General features: G+C 39.9%; 1 protein-coding gene across 15 annotated transcripts in view; it reads right to left on the bottom strand.

Annotated features, from left to right (window-relative positions):
• PBRM1 (polybromo 1) overlaps positions 1–19,128 on the bottom strand; it is a 51,383-nt gene extending 32,255 nt beyond the window's left edge. For 9 of the 15 annotated variants that reach the window (XM_081185126.1, XM_081185140.1, XM_081185127.1 and 6 more), the window contains exons 1-13: positions 19,030–19,092; positions 13,990–14,139; positions 13,381–13,478; positions 12,204–12,351; positions 11,773–11,916; positions 10,933–11,049; positions 9,542–9,610; positions 8,632–8,730; positions 7,858–7,943; positions 5,914–6,009; positions 3,478–3,569; positions 1,683–1,899; positions 271–412 (exon numbers count right to left, since the gene is read on the bottom strand). In XM_081185126.1, coding sequence (XP_081041252.1) covers positions 271–412; positions 1,683–1,899; positions 3,478–3,569; positions 5,914–6,009; positions 7,858–7,943; positions 8,632–8,730; positions 9,542–9,610; positions 10,933–11,049; positions 11,773–11,916; positions 12,204–12,351; positions 13,381–13,478; positions 13,990–14,139; positions 19,030–19,077 — 1,506 coding nt within the window. In that variant the 5' untranslated portion in view covers positions 19,078–19,092. Of the gene's footprint in view, positions 1–270; positions 413–1,682; positions 1,900–3,477; positions 3,570–5,913; positions 6,010–7,857; positions 7,944–8,631; positions 8,731–9,541; positions 9,611–10,932; positions 11,050–11,772; positions 11,917–12,203; positions 12,352–13,380; positions 13,479–13,989; positions 14,143–19,029 lie in introns of all 15 variants that reach the window. The other 6 variants (XM_081185130.1, XM_081185131.1, XM_081185135.1 and 3 more) reach the window with 4 other exon arrangements.
• Positions 19,129–22,610: the final 3,482 nt, after the last annotated feature.

The following is a 22,610-nucleotide window of genomic DNA, read 5'->3' as shown; positions in this document are numbered from 1 at the left end:
AAAACCTGATTTCAGATTACCAGTGCAGAAAATTAGTTTAGCATGATTCATTTCTCATCCAGAATATTCATTTGTATTTCCAGCCATATGGCTATCAGTTAAAAACTCTCATTCGGAAACATATAGAATAATGCTTAGAGTTTAAACACAGAAATAGCACCAAGAAGAATTACTATCACAGCAGTGTGCCAATGCAGATATAAATGCAGCAAATGCTAGCTCCTACAAAAATAACCCCCGAGACGTAGCTATTTGAGTGTGAAGTTTTACCTGCATAACCTGCTGCATTTTCAGTACTCTCTTGTAAATGGCAGAATTTGGGACATTATAACGTTTGGCATTTTCAAACATCAAGTTTAAATCGCATTCCAAATGGTCCAGAGTTTCATATTCATGGTTCTTTAGTTTTGTTCTGTAGAAGAGATAATCAGTCCCATTTCACTGGTGCAACAATTCCTGTTACTTTTTTAATAAAACATAATCTACTAACTTAAAAGTGCTGAATTAATATCCTCCCCAGTCCCCCCCCCCTTCCCTCCTCAGCTAGTGCCAGAGGAGTTAGAAAAGAAAAAGAAATAATTCTAATGTTTCCCAAGCACATGACAAAATCAAGATACAGGAACATCTCTCATGACACTAGAAGGCTTGAAATGTGATTTTAAATGCCCTGCATGGGGGTGAGGGAACAACCTGTCATGAGGATGTACACACTGCCCCTGCCTCTCATGCTCCCATCCTGGATGTTTAGCCCCAATCTTCCCAAGTATATTTTGGAGGCGTATGCTTAGAAAACTTAGGGTGATCAGGAACCGGACAGTGCAGGGTTTCAGATCACACTGAGACTTCTAGCTGAGATCACTTGACCATGGTTCACAACTAGGCCTGGGCAATCTATCAACACATCACCCTGGACTGGTTTGAGGTCCAAAGCATGATGGCGCCTTCCCCCAGTGGTATATCATGGGTGAAACCACCGCTGCCCCTGAGTGAGCGGCGCTGGTTTCACCCCGGCACCTCGTGGGACAGGGCCTGATGAGGCTTGTTCCTCCCTCCACTTTTCAACATTGCAATGTTTCACTCTATCACAATGTTTGGTTGGTGATACACTGCGATGTTGAAAAGCTGGTATCGTCCAGCCCTATTCACAACCCCGCTGCCCTCTTCACATGCTTGCTCTGAACGTCTCATGAAAACTAAAGAATGGGCATGTTAACCATATGTGAACACTAGAGCTTTACTTGAAAATAAACAGTCAGATCCTTACTGTGATCAAACATGAACAAATGTATTAGAAAAAGAATCTGGTGAATTGTACTTCTAGAGATATTTCGGTTTATCAAATCTCAATCGTTCATATGTAGATTAAAGCATAATTAAGACTAAAGTGAAAGAAGGGTAATGTGATTACTGATGAATTAATCATCTACCTTTATTTGGATCACCTTAAAGCTTATATATGATATTATGCTGGCATTCCAAGGGTTTAATATGTAAAGAGACTCTTCACTCTCAACTGCTAAAACAAGGAGCTTAAAATCTTGTACATACACACATATAGGATTTAGGTAAAATCATACAATCTATCAAATACAGTACAGTCATTAGAAGAGCTGACTCATGGTTTAAGACTGGTAAATAAGCTGTATTTGAAACCATCAAACATTATGCCGCACCAGTTTTACCTGATTTGCTGCAATGAAATAGGCATTTTGATTTGTTGGTAATAGTCAGGATACTTTTTCTTCGAAGGCAAATGAAAAAAGGGTTCTGATATGAGCTGACCCTGGTTGTTCCTGCAGTTCCTAACTATATCATAAAGCTGATAGAGAGGGTTGGAAGTATCCATAAATGAAGTTATGCTCTCGGCTTCAGACTCCCCTTCTTCATAACGGGCAGCAGCTAGAAACGGGGAGAAACAATTACACAATTTCAGCATCATTTTATCTGTTTTAAATAGTAAATGAGGTAATACTGGATCGTTCAAAGAAGAATGCAACTACTTTCTGCTACCTGGCTGGTTTCATAGTTCTAATAAGAGACTGAGACCTTACAAGTTTTCTATGATATCTGCTGCTGATTCTCCAGCTTCAAAACAATTTTATCTGCAGTTGGCTGGAAGGATCAGGTAGTTACTTATTCATTCACTATCTACAGGTAGGATTGGACATTAAAGGACCAATACAGGCAAATCCAGGAAATGTGGAAACAACCTTAAATCTACGAATGTGGCAGCTTCAAGAAACCAGGCAGGAAACCATGATGAAAGAAATGCAAAAAGCACCTGCCACATTACCCACATTTGTCTTTGCTGGCCCTAATCAAAATTAAAAAACATAAACTCATGTGGAAGAAAAGGCTATGGCCATAAGAGAAGCAAAATATAAACAGCCACTGACCATCGATATGGGAATATCAATAATATAAGCAAATTAGGGAGGAGTTATTTTTGTGCTACGTTCTGTGAAAATTATATACCTCTCAGCTCCATAAAGCTGAAATACAGGAACCAAAATTATGAAACTGACAAAGAAGAATGAAAAGAGTCAGTACAGAGCAGTGCTGGATTTACGTATAAGCTAAACAAGCTATCGTTTAGGGCCCCACTCTCTTGAGGGGCCCAAAAAAATGTAAAGAAAAAAAACCTGGATGTACATTTCCAATATATAAGATAAAAAACAAATAAAATAAAATCCACATACAGCAACAGTGTATTGTGTTGTGTAAGCTCCTATGATGTAAGTAATGGGCCCTGCCTGTAGCCTGCTCCCTAAACTATCACTGGTTTGCTCATTTCTATATATATAGGGTGTCTACATTCTGCATGGACTTTTCAACAATTACTTTGATAAAAATACATACTTTGTTATGTGCAAATGGCTTTAGATACCTATTAGGTCCATAAATTACCGTATATTCAACACATCTATTCAACACAAAAGACAGCGACAATTTGTTGTTGACAAAGGACAGCTGGACCTATAAAGGGCCCTATTACCTTCAGTAGCTTAGGGCCTCATCAAACCTAAATCCGGCCCTGGCACAGAGACACTAGCAGAACAATTGGGTGAGAGGGGATAGTTTAGCATATTTACTCTAAAGAGAACAAGAGGCATGGTTAAATAAGTGCTCTCTCATTCCTGAGATGAGAAAGTCTAAACGTAGGTATTTCCTGCAAAGCAATGTAAGATTTAAATTTAATATGCACTAGATTGTTCAAAATAGACCTGGGATTAATGTAGTTTAGGGACAGCCAATGTAGTGCCCTCCACGTGTTACTGAACTACATCTCCCATCAGCCCCAGTCAGCATGACTAATGGTCAGGGATTATGGGAGTTCTAGTCCAACAACATGTGGAGGGCTGTCCAACATGCACTTTTATTAGATACTAACCTAAAAGGTTGTCACCCATTTTAATCTGAAAGGACAGGAGGGCTAGGAACTCCACAAATGACCTTTTCCTAAAGATATTGACCTACCAGCCAAAACAGCATCTTCATCGCTTTCAGATCCATATTGCAGTGCCATGGTTATTGCTGATAAACGATCTCCTTGGACAGCTCTTTTGTTACTGTGAATTTAAAACAAAACAGCTATTGAATGAAAAATTCCCTAGGGAGAGGAAGAATAAATCTACATTTAAAACACTTTTATCTAAGTGATACAATAAAAATAAGCATATAGAAGAAGGTGTGTGTGTGTGTGTGTGTGTGTGTGTGTGTGTGTGTGTGTTTTACATTATATGAATTTGGTGACAGAATTTAAATTTATGAACCAGCTTTCTTCCAGCTAATCTCTCAGATTTATCGCCCATGAGTTCTTCTGAAAATAAACTCAAGCTAATTTTAATTGTGATTAAAAGTGCAGTTGATAATTAAACTAGTAAAGCAGTTTTAATTATCATGCATTCGTGCTGCAGAACTAGGCTCAGCAGTAGGCAGATTACAAGACTGCAGCTTTGTAAGATGTCAACTTAATGAAACGCTTTATATGGGAAGAACTGTCTTGCTGATACACTGTTTTCTCAAGCTTATTATACATTCCATACGCTGTGACTTACGAATTATTTAATGTAAGAAAATATTCTGAAACTCAAATGTTTGAGATGTGCAATGCTGCTGTCTTACAACAATACTACAGTGGTACCTCGGGTTACATACGCTTCAGGTTACAGACTCCGCTAACGCAGAAATAGTACCTCAGGTTAAGTACTTTGTTTCAGGATGAGAACAGAAATCATTCTCCGGCGGCGCGGCGGCAGCAGGAAGCCCCATTAGCTAAAGTGGTGCTTCAGGTTAAGAACAATTTCAGGTTAAGAATGGACCTCCAGAACAAATTAAGTACTTAACCCGAGGTACCACTGTATTGGCATTAAATGCCCAGGACAGCAGTACCTCAAGGAGTGCCTCTCCCCATATAAGCCAACCTGGACTCTGAGTTCATCATCTGAGGCCCTTCTTCATATGCCTCCTCCCAGAGAGGTCTGGAGGGGGGCAACAGGAGAACAGGCCTTTTCTGCAATGGCTCCCCGTTTGTGGAATGCTCTCCCCGGGGAGGCTCACCTGGCACCTTCATTATATATTTTTAGGCACCAGGCGAAAACATTCGTCTTCAACCAGGCCTTTGGCCAATTAATGTTCTACAGGCTTTGAAATGCGTTTGGGGGTGTTCTTGTTTTGTTGCTTCTGTTTATACTATTTATTTGTGCCTTTATCTTGTGAACCAACCCCACATCTTTTGACAAAGGGTGGTATATAAATCTAATAAAATAAATAAAATGAAATTATGTAAAGGAAACCCCCTCTCCCTGCTCAAAATCATTCGAAAACATACACACACACACACACACACACACAGAGAGAGAGAGAGAGAGAGAGAGAGAGAGAGAGAAATTGAAACTATTAGGCTCTGCTGAGTTGCCAAGGTTCTCTACTACGAGTTTTACCCAAATAATGAAATCTTGTTTAATTGAAGAAAGAAATTTGCTTAACGTTGCATACAAATAAAACAATAATTCCTTAAGAATAAATCAGGAAAGGGCTCTTTGCCCCAAGTCCTGCTTATGGGTTAGTCACTGTGGGAGACAGAATGCTGGAATAGAAAGGTCTCTGGTCTGATAAAACAAAGCTCTTATGCACTTGGGTCATCAAATATCACTGCCTGTTGAGAAGGGTCACTGTACTTATTTTACAAACATTTTGCTTCTAATTCAGGGATGGGGAACCTTTGGCTCTCTGGGTGTTGTTGGCCTCTAACTCCCATCAGCTTCAGTCAGCATGGTCTATGGTCAGGCATGATGGGAGTTGTAGTTCAGAAACATCTGGAGAGAAACAGGTTCCCCATCCTTGCTTTAAATGAATTTGTCACTGAGAGTTCTTTTTGCATTTCACTGTACTCTCCTTCGCTGCTTACAACCACTACCACTAGTGTGTGTGTGTGTGTGTGTGCGTGCGCACACATGTACACACACACACCTGAGGATTACACTATATGTATTTGATGAATTGGGTGCTAGTCCATGAAAGTTTATGGCATGGTATATTTTGCTACACTTTTAAGGAGTCACAAAACTCTTTCTTGTTTTGACTTGTGGAAGTATATTTTGGCAACTGAGTATTTTCATCTACAGAACTATTCTACGTAATTCGATTTTAGGAAAACAAAGAGGTTGCTGCAATATTTCCAGGAACCAAACAAGCTCATTACTTATTTTTAATTTTTAAAATTTTCTTCCCCATGTAAGTTTCCTGCTTGGCAGGGGGTTGGACTCGATGGCCCTTGTGGTCTCTTCCAACTCTATGATTCTATGATTCTATGAAATGGACTGTTTTGATTTAGAGATTGGAGGAAAACAACCAACATAATCTATTATAAAAAGTGGATGAACTGAATAACATCCAAAGATAAGTACTCACCGATAATATTTATTAGCAGCATTTCTGTCATCGACAACACTGCCTTTACCCTGTGAGGAAGGACCTGTCAGCTTGGAAGCAGCCAAATTTGCAGTCCTTTATGAAGCATGAACAAGCCAGAGAAAGTGAAAAAAAGAAATCCACCAGACAGCCAAGATGATATACAGTTAGGATGAAGGTTTTTTTACAGAATAAGTATTGAAATATAAGTTAAAAAGGGTTGTGCCATTACATTTTAGTGAAAAGGGTTATGCTAAATGTTACTGAGCTTCATATCAAGGTGAGAGTAATGCATTTTAGGAGCCACTGTCTAATGCTAAAAGTGTTTCTTCATCTGTACTATGAGGTTATTCCCATTAATTTCGCACAAAGCAGATACAATGAAAACTGCAGCCTCCATTTTTAGTCCAACATACAGTAGAAGCAAAGTCGTCTAAAACTGTGCTATTTTCAAACTGGAAGGAATTACACATCCAAGTGCAATGTATTACCAAATAAAAGCACCTGTGTTAGAGGCAAAAGGCCATGTCAAGGTCAATTCTCAAGCAAACCGTGTTGCAGAAAAGCAACAAGAGAAGGTTTCTAGGTTCATAAACACAATAAGTAGTTAAAAAGTACAGTATTTTAAGCTCTGAAATATATGCAGGAGACACAAAGAAGAAAAATATACAAGAAAAACTGAAGAAAATTCCTGTCATTACCATATAATCAAAAACCAAGCAACTGCACAGCATTAATAAAGAGGGATGTTAAAGAATTTGAATGACAAGTTCTACTCTTGAGGTGCATGAGCTTTGGGGCCTTCATGCTCTCGCTTCAAAATTTTGCAACAAAAAGAAATTCATATTAAAAATTTCAAATGGACAGTTTTGAAGCAGAAGGGAATTACAAAAGTGAGCTATGTCAGAAATTTCTGCACCAGCAGCTTTGTAGCCCAATATTCTGTATGTTTTCTTGGAAGTCTTACCACTATCAATTGGATTTTCTACCACGTGTTTACAGGACATCACACTGTATTTGTGGAAACATGGAAATACGTCCTCTACTGTAATGCACCATGAAGATTTTGTCATGGTGGTCACCAAACTTCTGACTGAGATTAACTGAACTGACTTATCGCCACAAGGATGGAGGTCAGGCTAAACTGGCTCTAGATAGCACAGGCTGAATTTCTATGGTTGTGGAAAGTCTAGGCCTAGGCGAAAATATAATCCTTTGGAAAGAGGAGGCACAGATGTTCACCAGTAGCATCAACTGCAAACAAGGTTGAGATAAGATTCAGGTGGGTAGCCATGTTGGTCTGACGCAGTCTAAATAAATAAATAAATTGTCCAGTAGCACCTTAGAGACCAGCTTGTTTGTTCTGGGTATAAGCTTTTGTGTGCAGTAGGAGATGGGTGATTGACTCAATGGGTATGGTAAACCTGTTGAGGACTGTTAACTACTGCAATTAGTCCTACAGGAAAAAGCATGGGATAGTATGCAGATGACCAAAACACCACCCCACCTTCCCACTATATACTGTATAAGGGCCTGGTGACTTCTGTTTCAGTGTACAGTATCTGAAGAAGTGTGCATGCACACAAAAGCTTGTACCCAGAACAAACTTAGTTGATCTATAAGGTGCTACTGGACAATTTTTTTTATTTATAAGGTCAAGATAAGTTGATTATGGGGCATATGGTGTCTGGCCTGTTCAGCAGAGTCCCAACACAAACCTTTCCAATGACTCAGATGGTTGTGAAAATCTATGTTCATTAACAAATGAAGAAACTGGCTGTATGATTTCCAGATCCAGCTGCTTCTCCACAAGTTAGGGTCAGAGATATTTGAAACCAAATAGAATAATATATAACATGAGTTAATTTGAGCTAATATTTCTCTGTAGATTGTTTTTCTAAAGTAAAGAGAAAACTTGAGTAACTTTCATTCTGCCCACGGTACCTGATTCGGAGACTTGATTTGGTCAGTTCAGAATGCTCAATTTCTGCTTTCTTCATATTAAATATTTTCTTTATTGCATTTGCATCCTGTTAATAAATTGAAAATGTATTTTATTTATTTATTCTTAAAGGCTAAAGATGACATCATCAGTATTTACGGACGAATGCTCCTTGAAACTGTATTTAAACAATATGTAAGATAAATTCATTTAGCTAAAAACTTTTCATAAAGAAAGGAAAGGAAAAATATCAATATTTATGTTGCTTCTCTGTTGTGGGAAAGGCCACACCTACAGTACAGGCTCCTGTTAGGTCAACAGAAAATTCCACAGCATGATTCTTCCACGGCATGAATCTTCCACTGGCAGTATCCTTGCCAGCTATAGGTGACATTAACCCCCCTAAAATGGGGCAAGCCTTGGATCTGTCAGGCGCAACCCCTTCAATCTCCAGAGAACCCCCAGAAATGTCTCCCACATCCCTACAGACTTGAAATTGGCATTCAAAAATTTTCCCCTTTGGAACTAAGTTTTGGAGAGTGGAATGAGATAAAAAATTAAGTGGGGGCAAAAACAGAGGTAAAAATCCACCCCCTGCATTTCAGCCTGGCTGGTGCATGGCACCATGATTTTGGAAATGGCAGCGAATCCACCATTTCGTATCCTCCCCTGTCCCTAACTCAGAACTGCACTGATCATTACAGATCTTACTGTTCCAAAACCTGATAAATGCATTTGAATAAAACACTTCATATTAAAATGCTAAGTTACTTTACCTTGAATACTTGAGACCCAGGTTCGTTGTAAGTTTTGGCATTCTTAACTAACAGGTCTATGTCCTTGGCCATTGCATGAATGCTTTTATAACTTCCATTCTAAGAACAAAAAATGGAACATATTATGTATCCATTAATTTTATTTATTATTGTAAAAGGTTGCAGTTCAACCTCTTTGTGGTTCTGTCAAGTTTGTCGTCGTTATCACGTGGGAGCAACTACTGTGTGGGAAATCATGGTACACAAAGCAGCGCGTAGATTAGGTCCAATAAATCACATGAAATGACTACTGTCTGAAGCAGCCATAAATGAACTGTTGTACCAAAACCAGTTCAGATGTAATGACCTTGGCTTAATAAGTAATGGTTAATTTAACGAGAAAATGAGTGTCATGCTCGCAAACCTCATTCCGCTTGTGTACAATTTTCAGGGTGTCTACTGCAGCTTGTTTAAACCATAGTTTCCTACTCTGTGCGATGCCAAATACTGGGAAACTGTGGTTTAACACCAGCTATCCTGGTTAGTAAATAAAGATTAAATGAGTTAAAAAGGAATGCAAAACAGTGGTGTAAAAAAAAAAAGCTATGACAGAAGCACCAACTGCATAAGATGAGTAAAGGACAATGATCACGTGGACAAAACATTCCTTCTCAGCTTAAATAAACAATGGTCTATTAAACCTATACTGCTTAGTCTAAACCAGTCTACTTGATCAGTGATTGTCACTACTCTAGTGACATAAATGAATAATTTCAGTTAAGTCCCAAAATGCACAAGTAATACCATTAACCTAAACATACTTTTGCCCCCAGAAAACCAAAATATTGCTTTAACATTCATTTCCATATATATTTACTTTTAAATTTGCTAAATCGCTTTTATAAAAGTGACCCCAAAAGTTGTACGGCACCTGTATTCGCTGGGCAATAGTCTTCAGATCTATGGGCTCTTTAATTATTGCATAATAGTCAGGATATTGCTGAAAAACAAAATTAATTCCATCTGAAATAAGCATAAACAGTGATCTATCAACCATCCTATCACCAGTTTCAACAGAACCTTCCCAACTAGGGCTACTGTCAGGGAGTTGCTATCGGAACAGGGGAGTGAGGCATGGGAAAACAGAGAGCCGCCCACGCTTCTGAGAAGCATGGGGAAAGCCACATCTCCAGTGGAGCAGAGGCAGAATGGGAAAGCCAAGCGAGGGGAGGGCTCAAAGATGCTACTGAGAGCCCAAGCGCCTCACCTAGCCCAGCCGGCCACCGTCGCTCAGTTTACGCCGAGGGGTGAAACACAAGGAGGGAAGGTGGAGATTTGGGGTGCCTAAGTTCTTATGCTGGAGGGGAAACTGGAAGGGGCCACTCCCGGAATCTGCAAGTGATTGAGACGGACATGAACTTTCTGGTCCTGCACTGTAAATAGTTTGTACCAATAAAAACATGCCAGAGACAGGTCCGAGTCCTGCCTGGTTACTCGTCAGCAACCACTACACCGCCTGACAGCTACAATCCTAATGACATTTACTAGAAAGTAAATCACACTTAAACAGATTTTTTAAAAGCAAAATACTTAGTATTATATTGTAAGAAAGGGGCTTCCTAAAAACAGTGTAGGCACACAATCTGAACTACTATATGCGTGGATAATAGTTCTTGTACAGCATAGTGTATCATTTAAACAGTTTGTGTGTGCGATATGATTAGCCATCTTCACATATCTTAAGGGCTGCCCCATGGAAGAGGGAGCAAGCTTGTTTTCTCCTGCCCTTGAGGGTAGGACTCGAATCAATGGCTTCAAGTTACAAGAAAGGAGATTCCGACTAAACATTCGAAAAAACTTTATGACTGTAAGAGTTGTTCGGCAGTGAAATAGTCTCCTACGAGAGGTGGTGGACTCTCCTGGATTCCTCCATTGCAGGGGATTGGACAAGATTACCTTTGGGTCCCTTCCAACTCTAAGATTCTATGAATCTAAGATTATATATGTGTGTATACACATATACACAGTTTCTCATCTCTGATCCCAACACTTTTACTCGGCAGTCCCAGTGAAACCTCCTTGCAAGATCCTGTACCTGGGATGCACAGCCTCTGTACAGTAATGATTTCTTGAACTGGTATTATGAGTTGACAGTGTGTTATTCTGGTTTTGCTGGCATAGACTGCTTTACGACTAGTCTGTATCATTAAGTATATAAGACTCATGAGCTTGATGGTGCAGCCCAAACAGAACTACTGTCCAACTTTAATTTGAATGGGGAAAGCCTTCGGTTTACATTAAAAGTTCAGCATTATTACTCACCACTTTAGAGGGAAGCTTCTGAAAAAGCTCACTGATGAGATGGCCTGATGGGTTTGTGGCTACAACTACGGCTCCAAGAAGCTGTTCCAGAATTTCTTTTAAATAACCTGGAGAAGACTGGCACAAAAATGATATTGTAAAATGATTTAAAATGCTTAGGACCGGGTATTTGCTGCTGGCTTCTACTGGTACTGGTTGAAGAAATACAGGTTTTTTCTTTTACAAATTAAGGAAAAGCAGTAAAGACATAAACAGTTACTAATCTGCTGTTAGCTAGTCTGGCGGGGGCATACATTTTAGAAAAAATAAAACAAGATCGCAATGTGTTTTCAACCAGGTTTAATAATGTATTAATACTTAAATGTTTACAAAAAAAGTACCTTAATGTTTTAACTTATACTGTGCGTACAAAAGGAAACTATCTGGCAGCATGCTTTAATGTATGATTACATTTACAGCTGGTCACTGAAGAGCAGGATATAAATGGAAGAGATTAATAAAAATAAATATATAAACATATACTGTATAACATAATCCTTTTGGTAGACAATTTAGTAACTAAGGAAAAAACAATATGCTACTTATAGCATGGCTCTCTTATTACTGATGCAGTGCCACCAGTGTTCATAACAGATTACTGAATACCCAGTCAGGGAGTTTACAAACTAAAATACTGGCAGATTCAGGGGAATGGCAGGGGCAAACAGGGAAATAAGGGAAGCAATTTGTTATCATTTGAGTTATGCTACATTTAGGTATTGTTACAGGTTTAATTGCAATAGGGCAGGTGCACTTTTGCATTTGAAATGCTTATACGTAGCTGGTAAAGCTCACACTTACTATTTCAGAAATTGTCCCTTGATTGTCATGGCCCTCGTCGTCATCATCGTCATCGTCAGGATCTCCCTTCTGAACAAACTCGTTTTTTGTGCGTATATATAAATCCCACAATTTACAGGCAGCCTTATATTCAGGGGAGTCTGGCTGTGTTAAAAAACCCCAAAAGAACCTTTGTTAATCAATAATTTTTATGTCACTTTTAACATTTATCAAATGAAAGAACAATTCCATCAGTTAAAACTATGCTACAAATGAGAACAAAGGCAGAACTTAAAAATAATTTCCGTAAAGTATATATGGTATACACTATGAGGAAACTTCACAGAATCAGCAGTACAGTAGAGAAGGTAAATGAGTTTTGGACTCCATTAAAACACAACTGAGGGACACAATGTGCAAATGATGACTTTCAAAACAAAAGATTTTGTCACCTTATAATATGATTTTGCATTATTAAATAACAGCTGGAAGTCAGCAGTTAGCACGTTCACATCATCATATTCCTCCATTTTTAGCTTCTGTTGGATTTTCATTAAATCAATAGGCTGAGAAACCACTTCATAGTAATCTGGCTGGTTTCTATTGTAAGAACAGAGTTATTGAAAATGCAGTTAATGTAAGCAAATGTGCAGCATCTAGCAATACCCAAACTTTCATACACGCTACTGCAAATTGATAGTTAAATACACTATGAACACAATTTGAAAAACATTAAAATACAGTTAAACAAACACCACTTCACTCCAAGGTGGCTAACTTGTGGCTCTCCAGATGTTGTTGGTCTATAAACCCTGACCACTGCCCATGCATCCTGGGGCTGATAAGAGCTTTATTCTAAGCATATCTGGCCATTACCCTATATTTTTCACAGCAATGCAACTCCGTCATAATACACCTTAAGGTTTTATGCAAAAATTCAAAGTTAACACAGTCACAAAAGCCAACTTTTTCTCCAATGCAAGTATGGCTAATCTGAAGCCCTCCGCACGTTGTTGGACCACAACTCCTATCACCTCCAACCACTGACTATGCAGGCTGGGGAGTCCAACAGCATCTGGAGAGCCAGAGGTTAGCTGCCCATAATCCAATGAATTCTTCTGGGTAACAGCTATGTCGTTAATTTTTTGCTCCCCCCCAAAAAATTGCACTGTCAAAAAAGCTGAAACCACAAAAGAAACAAAATCTAAATTCAGCTGTACATCAGAAGCTTTGAAGCACATAGTACAAAGAGTTAAACGTATTACTATACAGTATGCTAAAGGATGACACAACACATAAAACTTTCCAATCTTTAAAGTGAGTAGTAAACTGAAAAGGAAAGGATATTTGCAAAAGGAAGTCCTCTGCCCTTTTCCGCATTGCAGACCCTGATACAGTACAACAAAACATGTTCTGGGAGCTAAGTTACACTCAGAAATGACCTGGGATGTGGAGTGGAGGCAGCTAGTGTAAAAGGTCTTCTGGGGAGCAGGGGGCGCACTGGGGAGGATGGGGTAGGCATTTCCACACTTCTAAGTATATGATTGTACTTGCACAAATTAAAACTCAATAGCTCTTGCAATGGCAGCCTTACCTTAGTTTTCTTATCAACAAATCTTACACGCTTACCTTCGTTTGGGGGCCCTAATGAAAAGCTCACATAGAAGCCTCCCTTGTTCATCTTTGTAATCTCTGATTGTGTTGTATAATTCATGGCATACAGCGATCTAAAACACAAAGCCAAGGAATAATAATAATAATAATAATAATAATAATAATAATAATAATAAAAATAATAATAAATTTATATGCTGCCCAATCGACTGGATTGCCACAGCCACTCTGGGCAGCTCTCAACAAGTAAGACCCAAATTGCGGTAAAACTAAATATTGATACAATGCTTTTTCCGAAGTGGTAAAAATGTTTAATACACATCCTTGGTCTCCTTACAAGAACCCTATACAGACTGCATTAGATTCTCCATATTATAGATGAGAGGCTGAGGATGAAGGGCAACAACTTGGATTAAACTACCTGGTGAATTCAAAACTGAGCTAAGATTTTAAGTGGTAACACTAGTCTTACAGCACATGTTCTTAGCCACTCTACTTGCTTTGGGCTATGGAAGCATTGAGAAAAATCTAGGAGATAAGTTATATTTCAACTTCTTTGTAAAAGAATAGCAGTCGTGTATTCAGTCTATTTCCATGGTAGCATGACATTTAAAAAATACTTACAGGATCAACGGTAGGGAGGTTGGAGAGTCTTCTCCTCTTCCTGCTTGGGCCTGGTGTAGTTGTGGAGTGGTGGCCATCATCAAAATCTCCACTGGCACTACTGGAAGGAGAGGTAGCCCTTCGCCTCTTGGAACCCATGGAATCCAACTTCTTCTATAATTAAAAAAAGCGCTCTTAAACATGAGGCTTTCTATCCTGTCACTCACAGGGTGACAAGAAGTGGAACCTAAAGTTCTTCTGAATTCTACATAATTGAGATAGTGACACTTTTTGATGCTACACAGCTAAACTCTTGACCAACATTCTGCAAGCTTGCCCAACAAAGCAATCCATTTAGTGTGGTTTTACTTAAGCCAAGTCATCACTGTAATATCAAGGTGTATGGATGACAAAAACATAATGAAGTAATGAGTCAAGACATATGTGAGAGTACCAATTCTGATGCAGCGTTCCTATATGTAATACAGATTTTATTGCATGTATCGCTGATACTCTAAGCAGAAGCAGAGATAACCATGAAAATCTATTTTTGTTTGCTTTTTTACTTAACGGTTCAGACAAGGCTGCAAAGTCAATTACAAATTTTACTGTGGCCTGCAGCCTTTGAGAATGCTAGAGAAGATGTGAAGGCCCAGAAAAAGTACAGAACACAGAGGGAAATCCAGCTCCCCTATTTCCCCCTGCCCCAACCGCTGGGCTTTCATATCTCTCTATACTAGAGAATGGTCCCAAGCTGCAGCAGGCAGTGTGCTGGGTCAAAGGCAGAGGCACTTACCTAACCTCCTGGCAAGTGAGTCACTACTGCTTATCTGGAGGGAGAGGGGCAAGGCAGCAAAATGATTGATTCACTTTGAATCATGCCATCTACTACTGGTCCCAAGACCAAATAGCTCATAGGGTAGCCACAACAAAACCTCTCTCTTCTTAGTTACTGATCCAATGACAGCATCAATTCTGAATGAAAAATGTCACACACCCCCAACTTAAAAAGAATGTAAGAAAAATGTGTAAAACCTATACAGTCGTACCTTGGTTCCTGAACGCCTTGATACGCATATGTTTTGGCTCCCAAACGCCGAAAACCCAGAAGTGTTCTGGTTTTCGAACGTTCTTTGGAACCCAAACGTCCAACGCAGCTTCTGATTGAGTGCAGGAAGCTCCTGCACCTATGTTCGAGAACCAAGGTACAACTATACTACCACAATTTTTAGTGCGAACATTTTTTTCTAAACAACTACATTATGGCCCACAATCATTAGTATAAACATTTTTTTTTCTAAACAACTACATTATGGCCCAATTCTGTTTAGACATTTTTTAATATTAATAATAATAGTAAAGTGAATATACACAGTTTGTGGGTCACTAGACATCATCTCAATCTGGCAAGAGCAATTAATCTATTTTTGCAGGTCCAGGCAGGTGTCTCTGACCACAGTACATGATGGTGACTTCAAGGACCACAACTTTTACAGCTAAAAGTGTTAAAAAATCAGAAAATTTACAATGAATTTAAAAAATACTGAGTGACATCCAACAATGTCGCCCTCCTCTCCACCCTCCTGCACCCCCCCGGCCTAAATCTGTTCTGGAGGGTTGGACATAATAATCCATTATCTAAACCTGGAATGTCCAACAGGTCAATCATGATGTGCTGTTCAATGGGGGGGGATGTTCTAGGTCAATCACGGGATCCGGTTTCTGTGGTTCTCCTGATTCCCCCCCAAATCTCAACAACTCTGACCTCCCTCCACAAAAAAGTTCAACAGCTCTTGGCAATGACAATGGGTAAATCACTGCCAGTTTTTTTATAGTGGGAGTAGATCGCAGTCTCTTTGGAGTTGGATGTGCCTGATCTAAACTAATCTAGTACTTACAAAAAGCTCTCTCAAGATCTTGAAAAGAAAATATTATTCAAAATCACCAGTATTGTTACCTTAGTTAGTGATAGTGGAATAACGCAGAATAAGATGACATACTACACCCAAACTGCATCCCCATGGCCTTTCCCATCCTTTCAGTAATATCTAAAGCGCTTACCACACGAAACCACATCAAACGGCACATTTACCTCACCCACCATATATAGTCAGCTATATGGACTTGGGGTAGAGAAACGTGAGAATGTGTCACATAGTAAGAACTTCTAAATGTTACTGCAGGAAGAAGGAGGTCTTACCAAGGTAAGCCCAAACAACATGTAACCCGTCCCTCAGGACTATTTTTCACATAAGTCCTGATCAGGACTATTTTTCACATAAGTCCTGATCTAGAAAAAGCACTTAAGATCCTATAAAATCAACAGAGGACAAGTGAGTCATAATTATCTCACACTATTGATTTCAACAAGATTTAGGCTGCAATTCTAATCCTGTTTACCTGGGATTAAGACCAGTGTTAGAAACTCAGATATATCAGCTAATTGCTAAATGGCACCTTAAACCTGGGTTACAGTCACTACAACAGAATAGCTAGGCACCTTTTTTGCGGTGGGATTTGTTGTTGTCGTTGTTGCTGTTGTTATTAATTTCATTTCTATAATACTTTATATTTTAAAGAAAGAATCTCAAAGTGTTTTACAACACCTCAAAACATCCAATAAAACAATCCAGGGGAAAAACCAATCCAGAATAAAACAAATTCAAGCTTCAAGGAAAATATTTCAGATCCTTCTCTAAGTGACATTTTGCTTTCCCTATACAGTGGTGCCTCGCAAGACGAAATTAATCCATTCCGCGAGTCTCTTCGTCTTGTGGTTTTTTCGTCTTGCGAAGCACGGCTATTAACGGCTTAGCGGCTTTAAGAAAAAGGAAACAAACTCGCAAGAACTTGCAAGACGTTTCGTCTTGCGAAGCAAGCCCATAGGGAAATTCGTCTTGCGGAACAACTCAAAAAACGGAAAACTCTTTCGTCTTGCGCGTTTCTCGTCTTGCGAGGCATTTGTCTTGCGAGGTACCACTGTACTTATTTACCTACTTAATTTATATAGCTGTCCCTTAGCAAAAGTAGAAGCCAGTGTGGTGTAGTGGTTAGTGTGTTGGACCTGGGAGATCAGGGTTCAAATCCCCACTCAGTCATGAAGCTCACTGGATAACCTTGGGCCATTCACAGCCTCTTACCCTACCTCACAGGGTTATTGTAGAGATTAACTGAGGAGGGAGGTGAACCATGTACTCCTTGGAGAAAAGGGTGGGATATAAATGCCATAAACAATCTCTTATGCTTACCTGCTTAATAAAGCTGGAGAAGCTAGCCAGATGGAGATGTCAGTCACCAACCTGGTATCCAGAGATCTCCATGTGGTTGGAACTGGACCCAGGCCTAGGGGATTTCTAACACTGATTAAGACCCACTGTATTCAACAGAACATACAGTACTTCTAAGAAGACATGGTTATGATTGTGCTGACAAGTATTACTAACTTTCTCTGGATTGGAATAATTATGTCAGACATGCCACAGAAAGCCACGTCAAATGGAAGTTTCCTGGAGAGTGCACCAGTCAGGAGAACCCTGCCTATTTAGTGCAAAATTTTGTTCTCACAGTGGCCAACCAAACAAAGCAGGACATGAGCACAGTAACACTATCCCACTTCTGACCACCAGCAACAGAAATTCAAAGGCCTATTTACTGCCTCCAATACTTAAAATAATATGCCTTCAAGACTTGTGGGCATGGCTAGCCTTATCCTCCACAAATTTGCCTAACAGACAAGGTTTTTAAAAATAGAAGCACTGTGGCTTTATGTTGAAAACAATGTTGGAAGGGTCTATCTATACATATTTCCTTCTTAACTTCCTCCAAATGCTAAAACAACTAATTTTTCAAAGAGTATTAATGGTTAACATGAAGAATGCACAGTTGAAACAGAAGGAACAACCTCCACGTTTAAAGAAAGCAAAATCTATTCTTTTGTAGTCTTTTGATCAAACTGCGGACGCAATACATATAGAACTAATTTCCCTGAACTGTTCAAAGAGTCTGAAGAACAGATAACATGAAAATCATTCAGACTACAATGAACTTAGCCCAATGTTTTTACTTCTGCAACGTATAAATGCTATTTTGATGCTCCATAAAATACCAAAACCAGCCTTAAACAAGCAATCAACAAAGGATCCAGAGGCATTATTCCATATTCATTCGTTAAAAAACAAATAGCAGCACTCTCAATGCACAGTGCTATTCTAACTCTAATCACTAATTTTGGAAATGACAAATAAAATAAAATAAAATAAAATTGGTTTCCAAAGTGGTAACTAACACAAAATAAACTGCACATTCAGACCTACAACATCCCCCTAACTACCGTATTTTTTGCACCATAACACTCACTTTTTCCCTCCTAGAAAGTAAGGGGAAAGGTCTGTGCGTGTTATGGAGGGAATGCCTACGGGTGGCATGCCTACAGATTTTCCTCCTCTAAAAACTACGTGCGTGTTATGGTCAGGTGCGTGTTATAGAGCGAAAAATACGGTACATTATCCATTCCTTTTAAAAAAGAAAAGAAAAAAAAAGATTGGGCTCTAGTCACGGTTAGTCCTACTCATAGTAGATCCATTGAAATTGATAGGCATGACTAACTTGTGTCCACTAGTTTCAATGGACAGGATTCAACTAACAAGTGCCACTAGCAAAAGCCCACACCAGGACTTCCATTAGCACACTGGGCCTCTGTGTCTTCTGCCAGAAATTTGTTTTGTGGTAGTTGAGAGAACCCCCAGAAAAGTGTGCAGGGAAAGGGCGACTGTTCTATCTGACAAGTAGAAAGACTTGCATTGAGAGAACTATTGCTGCAGCACAATGCTGAATTTCTCCCAATGAGTCTACTCTAATTAGAACTTAGTTGGATACCGCTCATGATCACTACTCTAGAGTAATTTTGTTAAACATTTGCATTCCCCCCCCTGAGAGCAAGGTTAATTAAAAACTCATGAACGAGGTAAATGAACAAGTATGATCTGTCATGCCAAATATGAAACAAAAATGCCTGAGATGTGTGAAAGAGACAAAATGGCACACACATTAGCAGTAAATTACCAGATTTACCAGAGTACAACCAGCACCACGAAAAGCCAGTCTCCTCATTATGTCTGATAGGCAAGTAAAGAAACTGAGAAAAGGCAAATCCTTAAAGCACCAATTCAGCAGTTGTATTAGTACAGGCAAAACTGAAAGAGAAGACAACAAAAGGAAAGAAAAACAAAGGGAAAACAAAGGGAAGAATAGGTAAATTAAGGAATCAAGAAGAATGGTTAAGGAAAGATATACCACAAAACAGAGAAAATGCAGTAGCTATATTAGGCTACTGCCATTTCACAAGGACCCCATTTACATAACATACCAGGGCTGGGGAAACTGTGGCCCTCTAGATATTGTTGCACTACAAATCCCATCATACCTACAAATTCAAGTTCAACATGGGTTCCTGAGCCCTATTTTAAGCTCAGAACTAAAAGTGCATTCTTTTAACAAGTAAACAAAGGGTGCGGTCCTATTCCCACGAAAACTGGAAGGGTCATATTCAATGCCACTGTTCCAATATCGCAACAGACTTCCACTAGCACCATGGAACTTCCCCCTCCTCTCCCCTGCAGCCCACCCTTCAAAATTTGAGCAAGAGGGTTGGGGGGTCCTCCAGAGAAAATTTGGATGGCACTCAAATGAGAGGAGAAAGGAGAACTCCTGTTGAGCAAGTGAAACTCCCCATGCGCAGTACAGTATTAGATTACGATCTTAAAACTCCTATTGTTTTTCATAGGGCAGAACTGCAATAATCAATTCACATAATTCCAAGAATGAGGCTATAATTGTATGGGATTCACTGCCCATATAGCATTAGCAGTTCACAAATCACAATAGTTTAAATATTTTTAAATACTTCATTATAAAGAATATGTTGATTGGTTTCCACAGCGCAGTGTGATCAAAAATAGAAAAGTCTAGTACTGTCCGCAGCATCAGAAACATGCACCTGTGTTTTATTACAAGGTCAATAATTGTATTTATTTTGAAAATGCAAAAACTATACAAACACGCCTACATATCAACCACTTAGCATCTATATGGAGTACTGAGACATATCACTCATAGTTTTGAATCATTACTATATTGGCAACACCCAACTTTGTTTTTATTGTACATCCAAGCCAGGTGTGGATTCCATGAGCCAATGCTCAGATGAAGTTATAAGCTGATACTGAAAAATGAAATGAACCCAGAGGAACTGATGCTTGAAGATTCAAATGATCTGGGATTTACCTGTTGTATCACACCTCCTGAGAGAGCAGGTATGCAGTATATAGGTACTCCAGGACCTGTTTTGTTCCTGGTTTTCTGAAGGGCAGCAGTAGTCAGGAATGCTATTTACCATCACACAGCATAATCCTATGTTTTTTCAGAAGTTCATCACACAAACTTAATGGGACTTTCAGTTTAATCCTATACCTGCTTATTCAGAAGTAGCTATCAATGAGTAGAAAGAACTGAAACCTGATTCTCTAAGTAGAGTTCAAGATTGGAAACTTAGGGCAGTATTAATTGGGGTTTCACCCACTTCTCCATCTATCCCACTCCAAATTATGTTCTAGAGTGTTGGTGAAACCTCCAGAACAGATTTAAAGGGCCTCTGGGAGAAGAGCAAGACAATGTTCTGTCACACAAGGAGAAATCCAAGCACTGATGAAACGTTTCCCTTAGTGTTGCTTTGAATGCCACCTTTAATTCTGTAAATCATCTACAATGTTTTCCCGGTATTACATATCTTCCTATTGTCAGTCATGAATTGGTAAACTGAATATAGGATTATTATAAGACAGTATATGTGCAACTTGCTCTGTATCCCTTCAGGTTAACTAGATGTTACCTTTATATCAATGAACCCCTTTTTTAGAATTCCCCACATTTTTTTAACCCAAAGCACATGAGCCCACTTCCCTAACCCAAATCAGAATGACCCGACCCAGATCAGGCTGGGAGAAATTCTTTCCTTTGTGTCATTTTCTTGCTTAACTTTCACACCTACCTGCAGATAGTTAAGGGATGAAAATTTTCAGCAGAAAAAAAGTGTCAGGGAAACAAAACAAAAACAAAAAAACCCTCATAGCGATTTTAAAAAAAAGCTAAAATAATAAAATTATACAACAATAGTTTAAACCATATCAAAAGTTAAAATACTAAAACAGATTAAAATTTATATCAGCTTTCTAATCATCTGGGTAGGCTTGTCTAATTAAGAATGTTTTCAGCAGCCTGCCAGCCCAGCCTGTCAACAAGAGATGCAGCCCATTTCAGATTTTGTCAATAAGTTAGATATGGAAATGCCACCTGATAGTAGCATCTCAAGGCTTTTACAGTTTGTTTCAAACAAATGCACCAAAGAATGCTTCCCTAGCAATGAGAAACATAGCACTTCTTGTGTAGGAAACACCGTATTGGATATCTTTCTAAAATACTGTATATGTTCCACCTAAATGTAAGCCTTTCTGAAATTTAAACACAGAAAACCAGCCCTTAGAAATGCAATAGCCTTTACATCAGATAGTAGCACTATCTATATTTGCTGAAGTACCATGTGCACAATTCCTACATTTTTCATTCATCCTGTTTGTCACTTTCTCAACAGTGTAACTCTTTGGAAAGGAGAAGAACTCCACTTTACGCTTTAAGTCATGGTCTTAAAGGACATGCAGTGACCACCCTAAGTACTAACATTATTTTTCTAGACGGTATTAATATGGGAAATGGGGGGCCAGCCACCTCCATATGCTTAAAATTCAAAGCGGGGTAGATCTCTCAGAGAAGAGACCGTGTCGCTTTTGACAAGTGCAGTGCGTCCTGCTCCCGTACCACTGTGAAAACTTCAGATCATTTTCTCACATGCGGAAGTTCATGCTTGCAATTTCGAGAGGGAAAAGTTAAAAGTTATCCAAAATCGCAGTTGAAAGAAAATAAAATAAAACAAATCAAGCCAATATATAAATTGGGGGGGGGGGGTAAGGTTTAAGAGGAGAAGGAAAACCAGCTGCGAACAAGAAACAAGCAAAGTGATGTCGCGTGTGAGAGAGGCGTGTGAATTCAGAGTGGGGGGAAAGGGGGTTAGGAAGTCAAGAGGAGTTCATTCAGGGTCTCCCGAGGGCCAAGCTCTTGTTCCATTTGGGGGGCGAATGGGGATGCGTGTGGGGAGCGAGCGGGTGGGTGGGTGGGCGAAGGGGGAAATGAGGAGGCGGTGAGGCAGGGCGGGCAGGGGGTCAGGGGCGAAAGCGACCCGCCAGCAGCTCCGCAGCCACACAAAGGGAAACCCGCCGCGGCCTCCTGCCTGCCCTGCCCTCCCCGCGAGCGCCCTGCTCAGCCCCGCCTCGCTCGCTCGCCCGCCGCCTCGCCTTACCCAGCCGCCGCTGCCGCTGCTCCCCCGCCTCCTGCAGCCGCGGCCGCGCTCAGCCCCCGTCGCCGCCACGGCCCCCCGCGCTGTCGGCGTCGCCGCCACTGTTGCCGCTCAGCCTCGCTCGCTCGCTCAAAGGGGAGCCCGCCGCTGTCGCAAAAGCAGCCAGCCTCGGCCGCCAAGCGCAGGCCGGGAGCGCGACAGGGGGGGGAGAGAGCGGGCGGCGCTTTACGGCCGAGCC

The sequence above is a fragment of the Podarcis bocagei genome (assembly GCF_964188305.1).
Source record: "Podarcis bocagei genome assembly, chromosome: 2".
Lineage (NCBI taxonomy): Eukaryota > Metazoa > Chordata > Lepidosauria > Squamata > Lacertidae > Podarcis > Podarcis bocagei.
The sequence above is the reverse complement of the archived record's forward strand: the minus strand, read 5'-3'. Positions and strand labels throughout refer to the sequence as shown.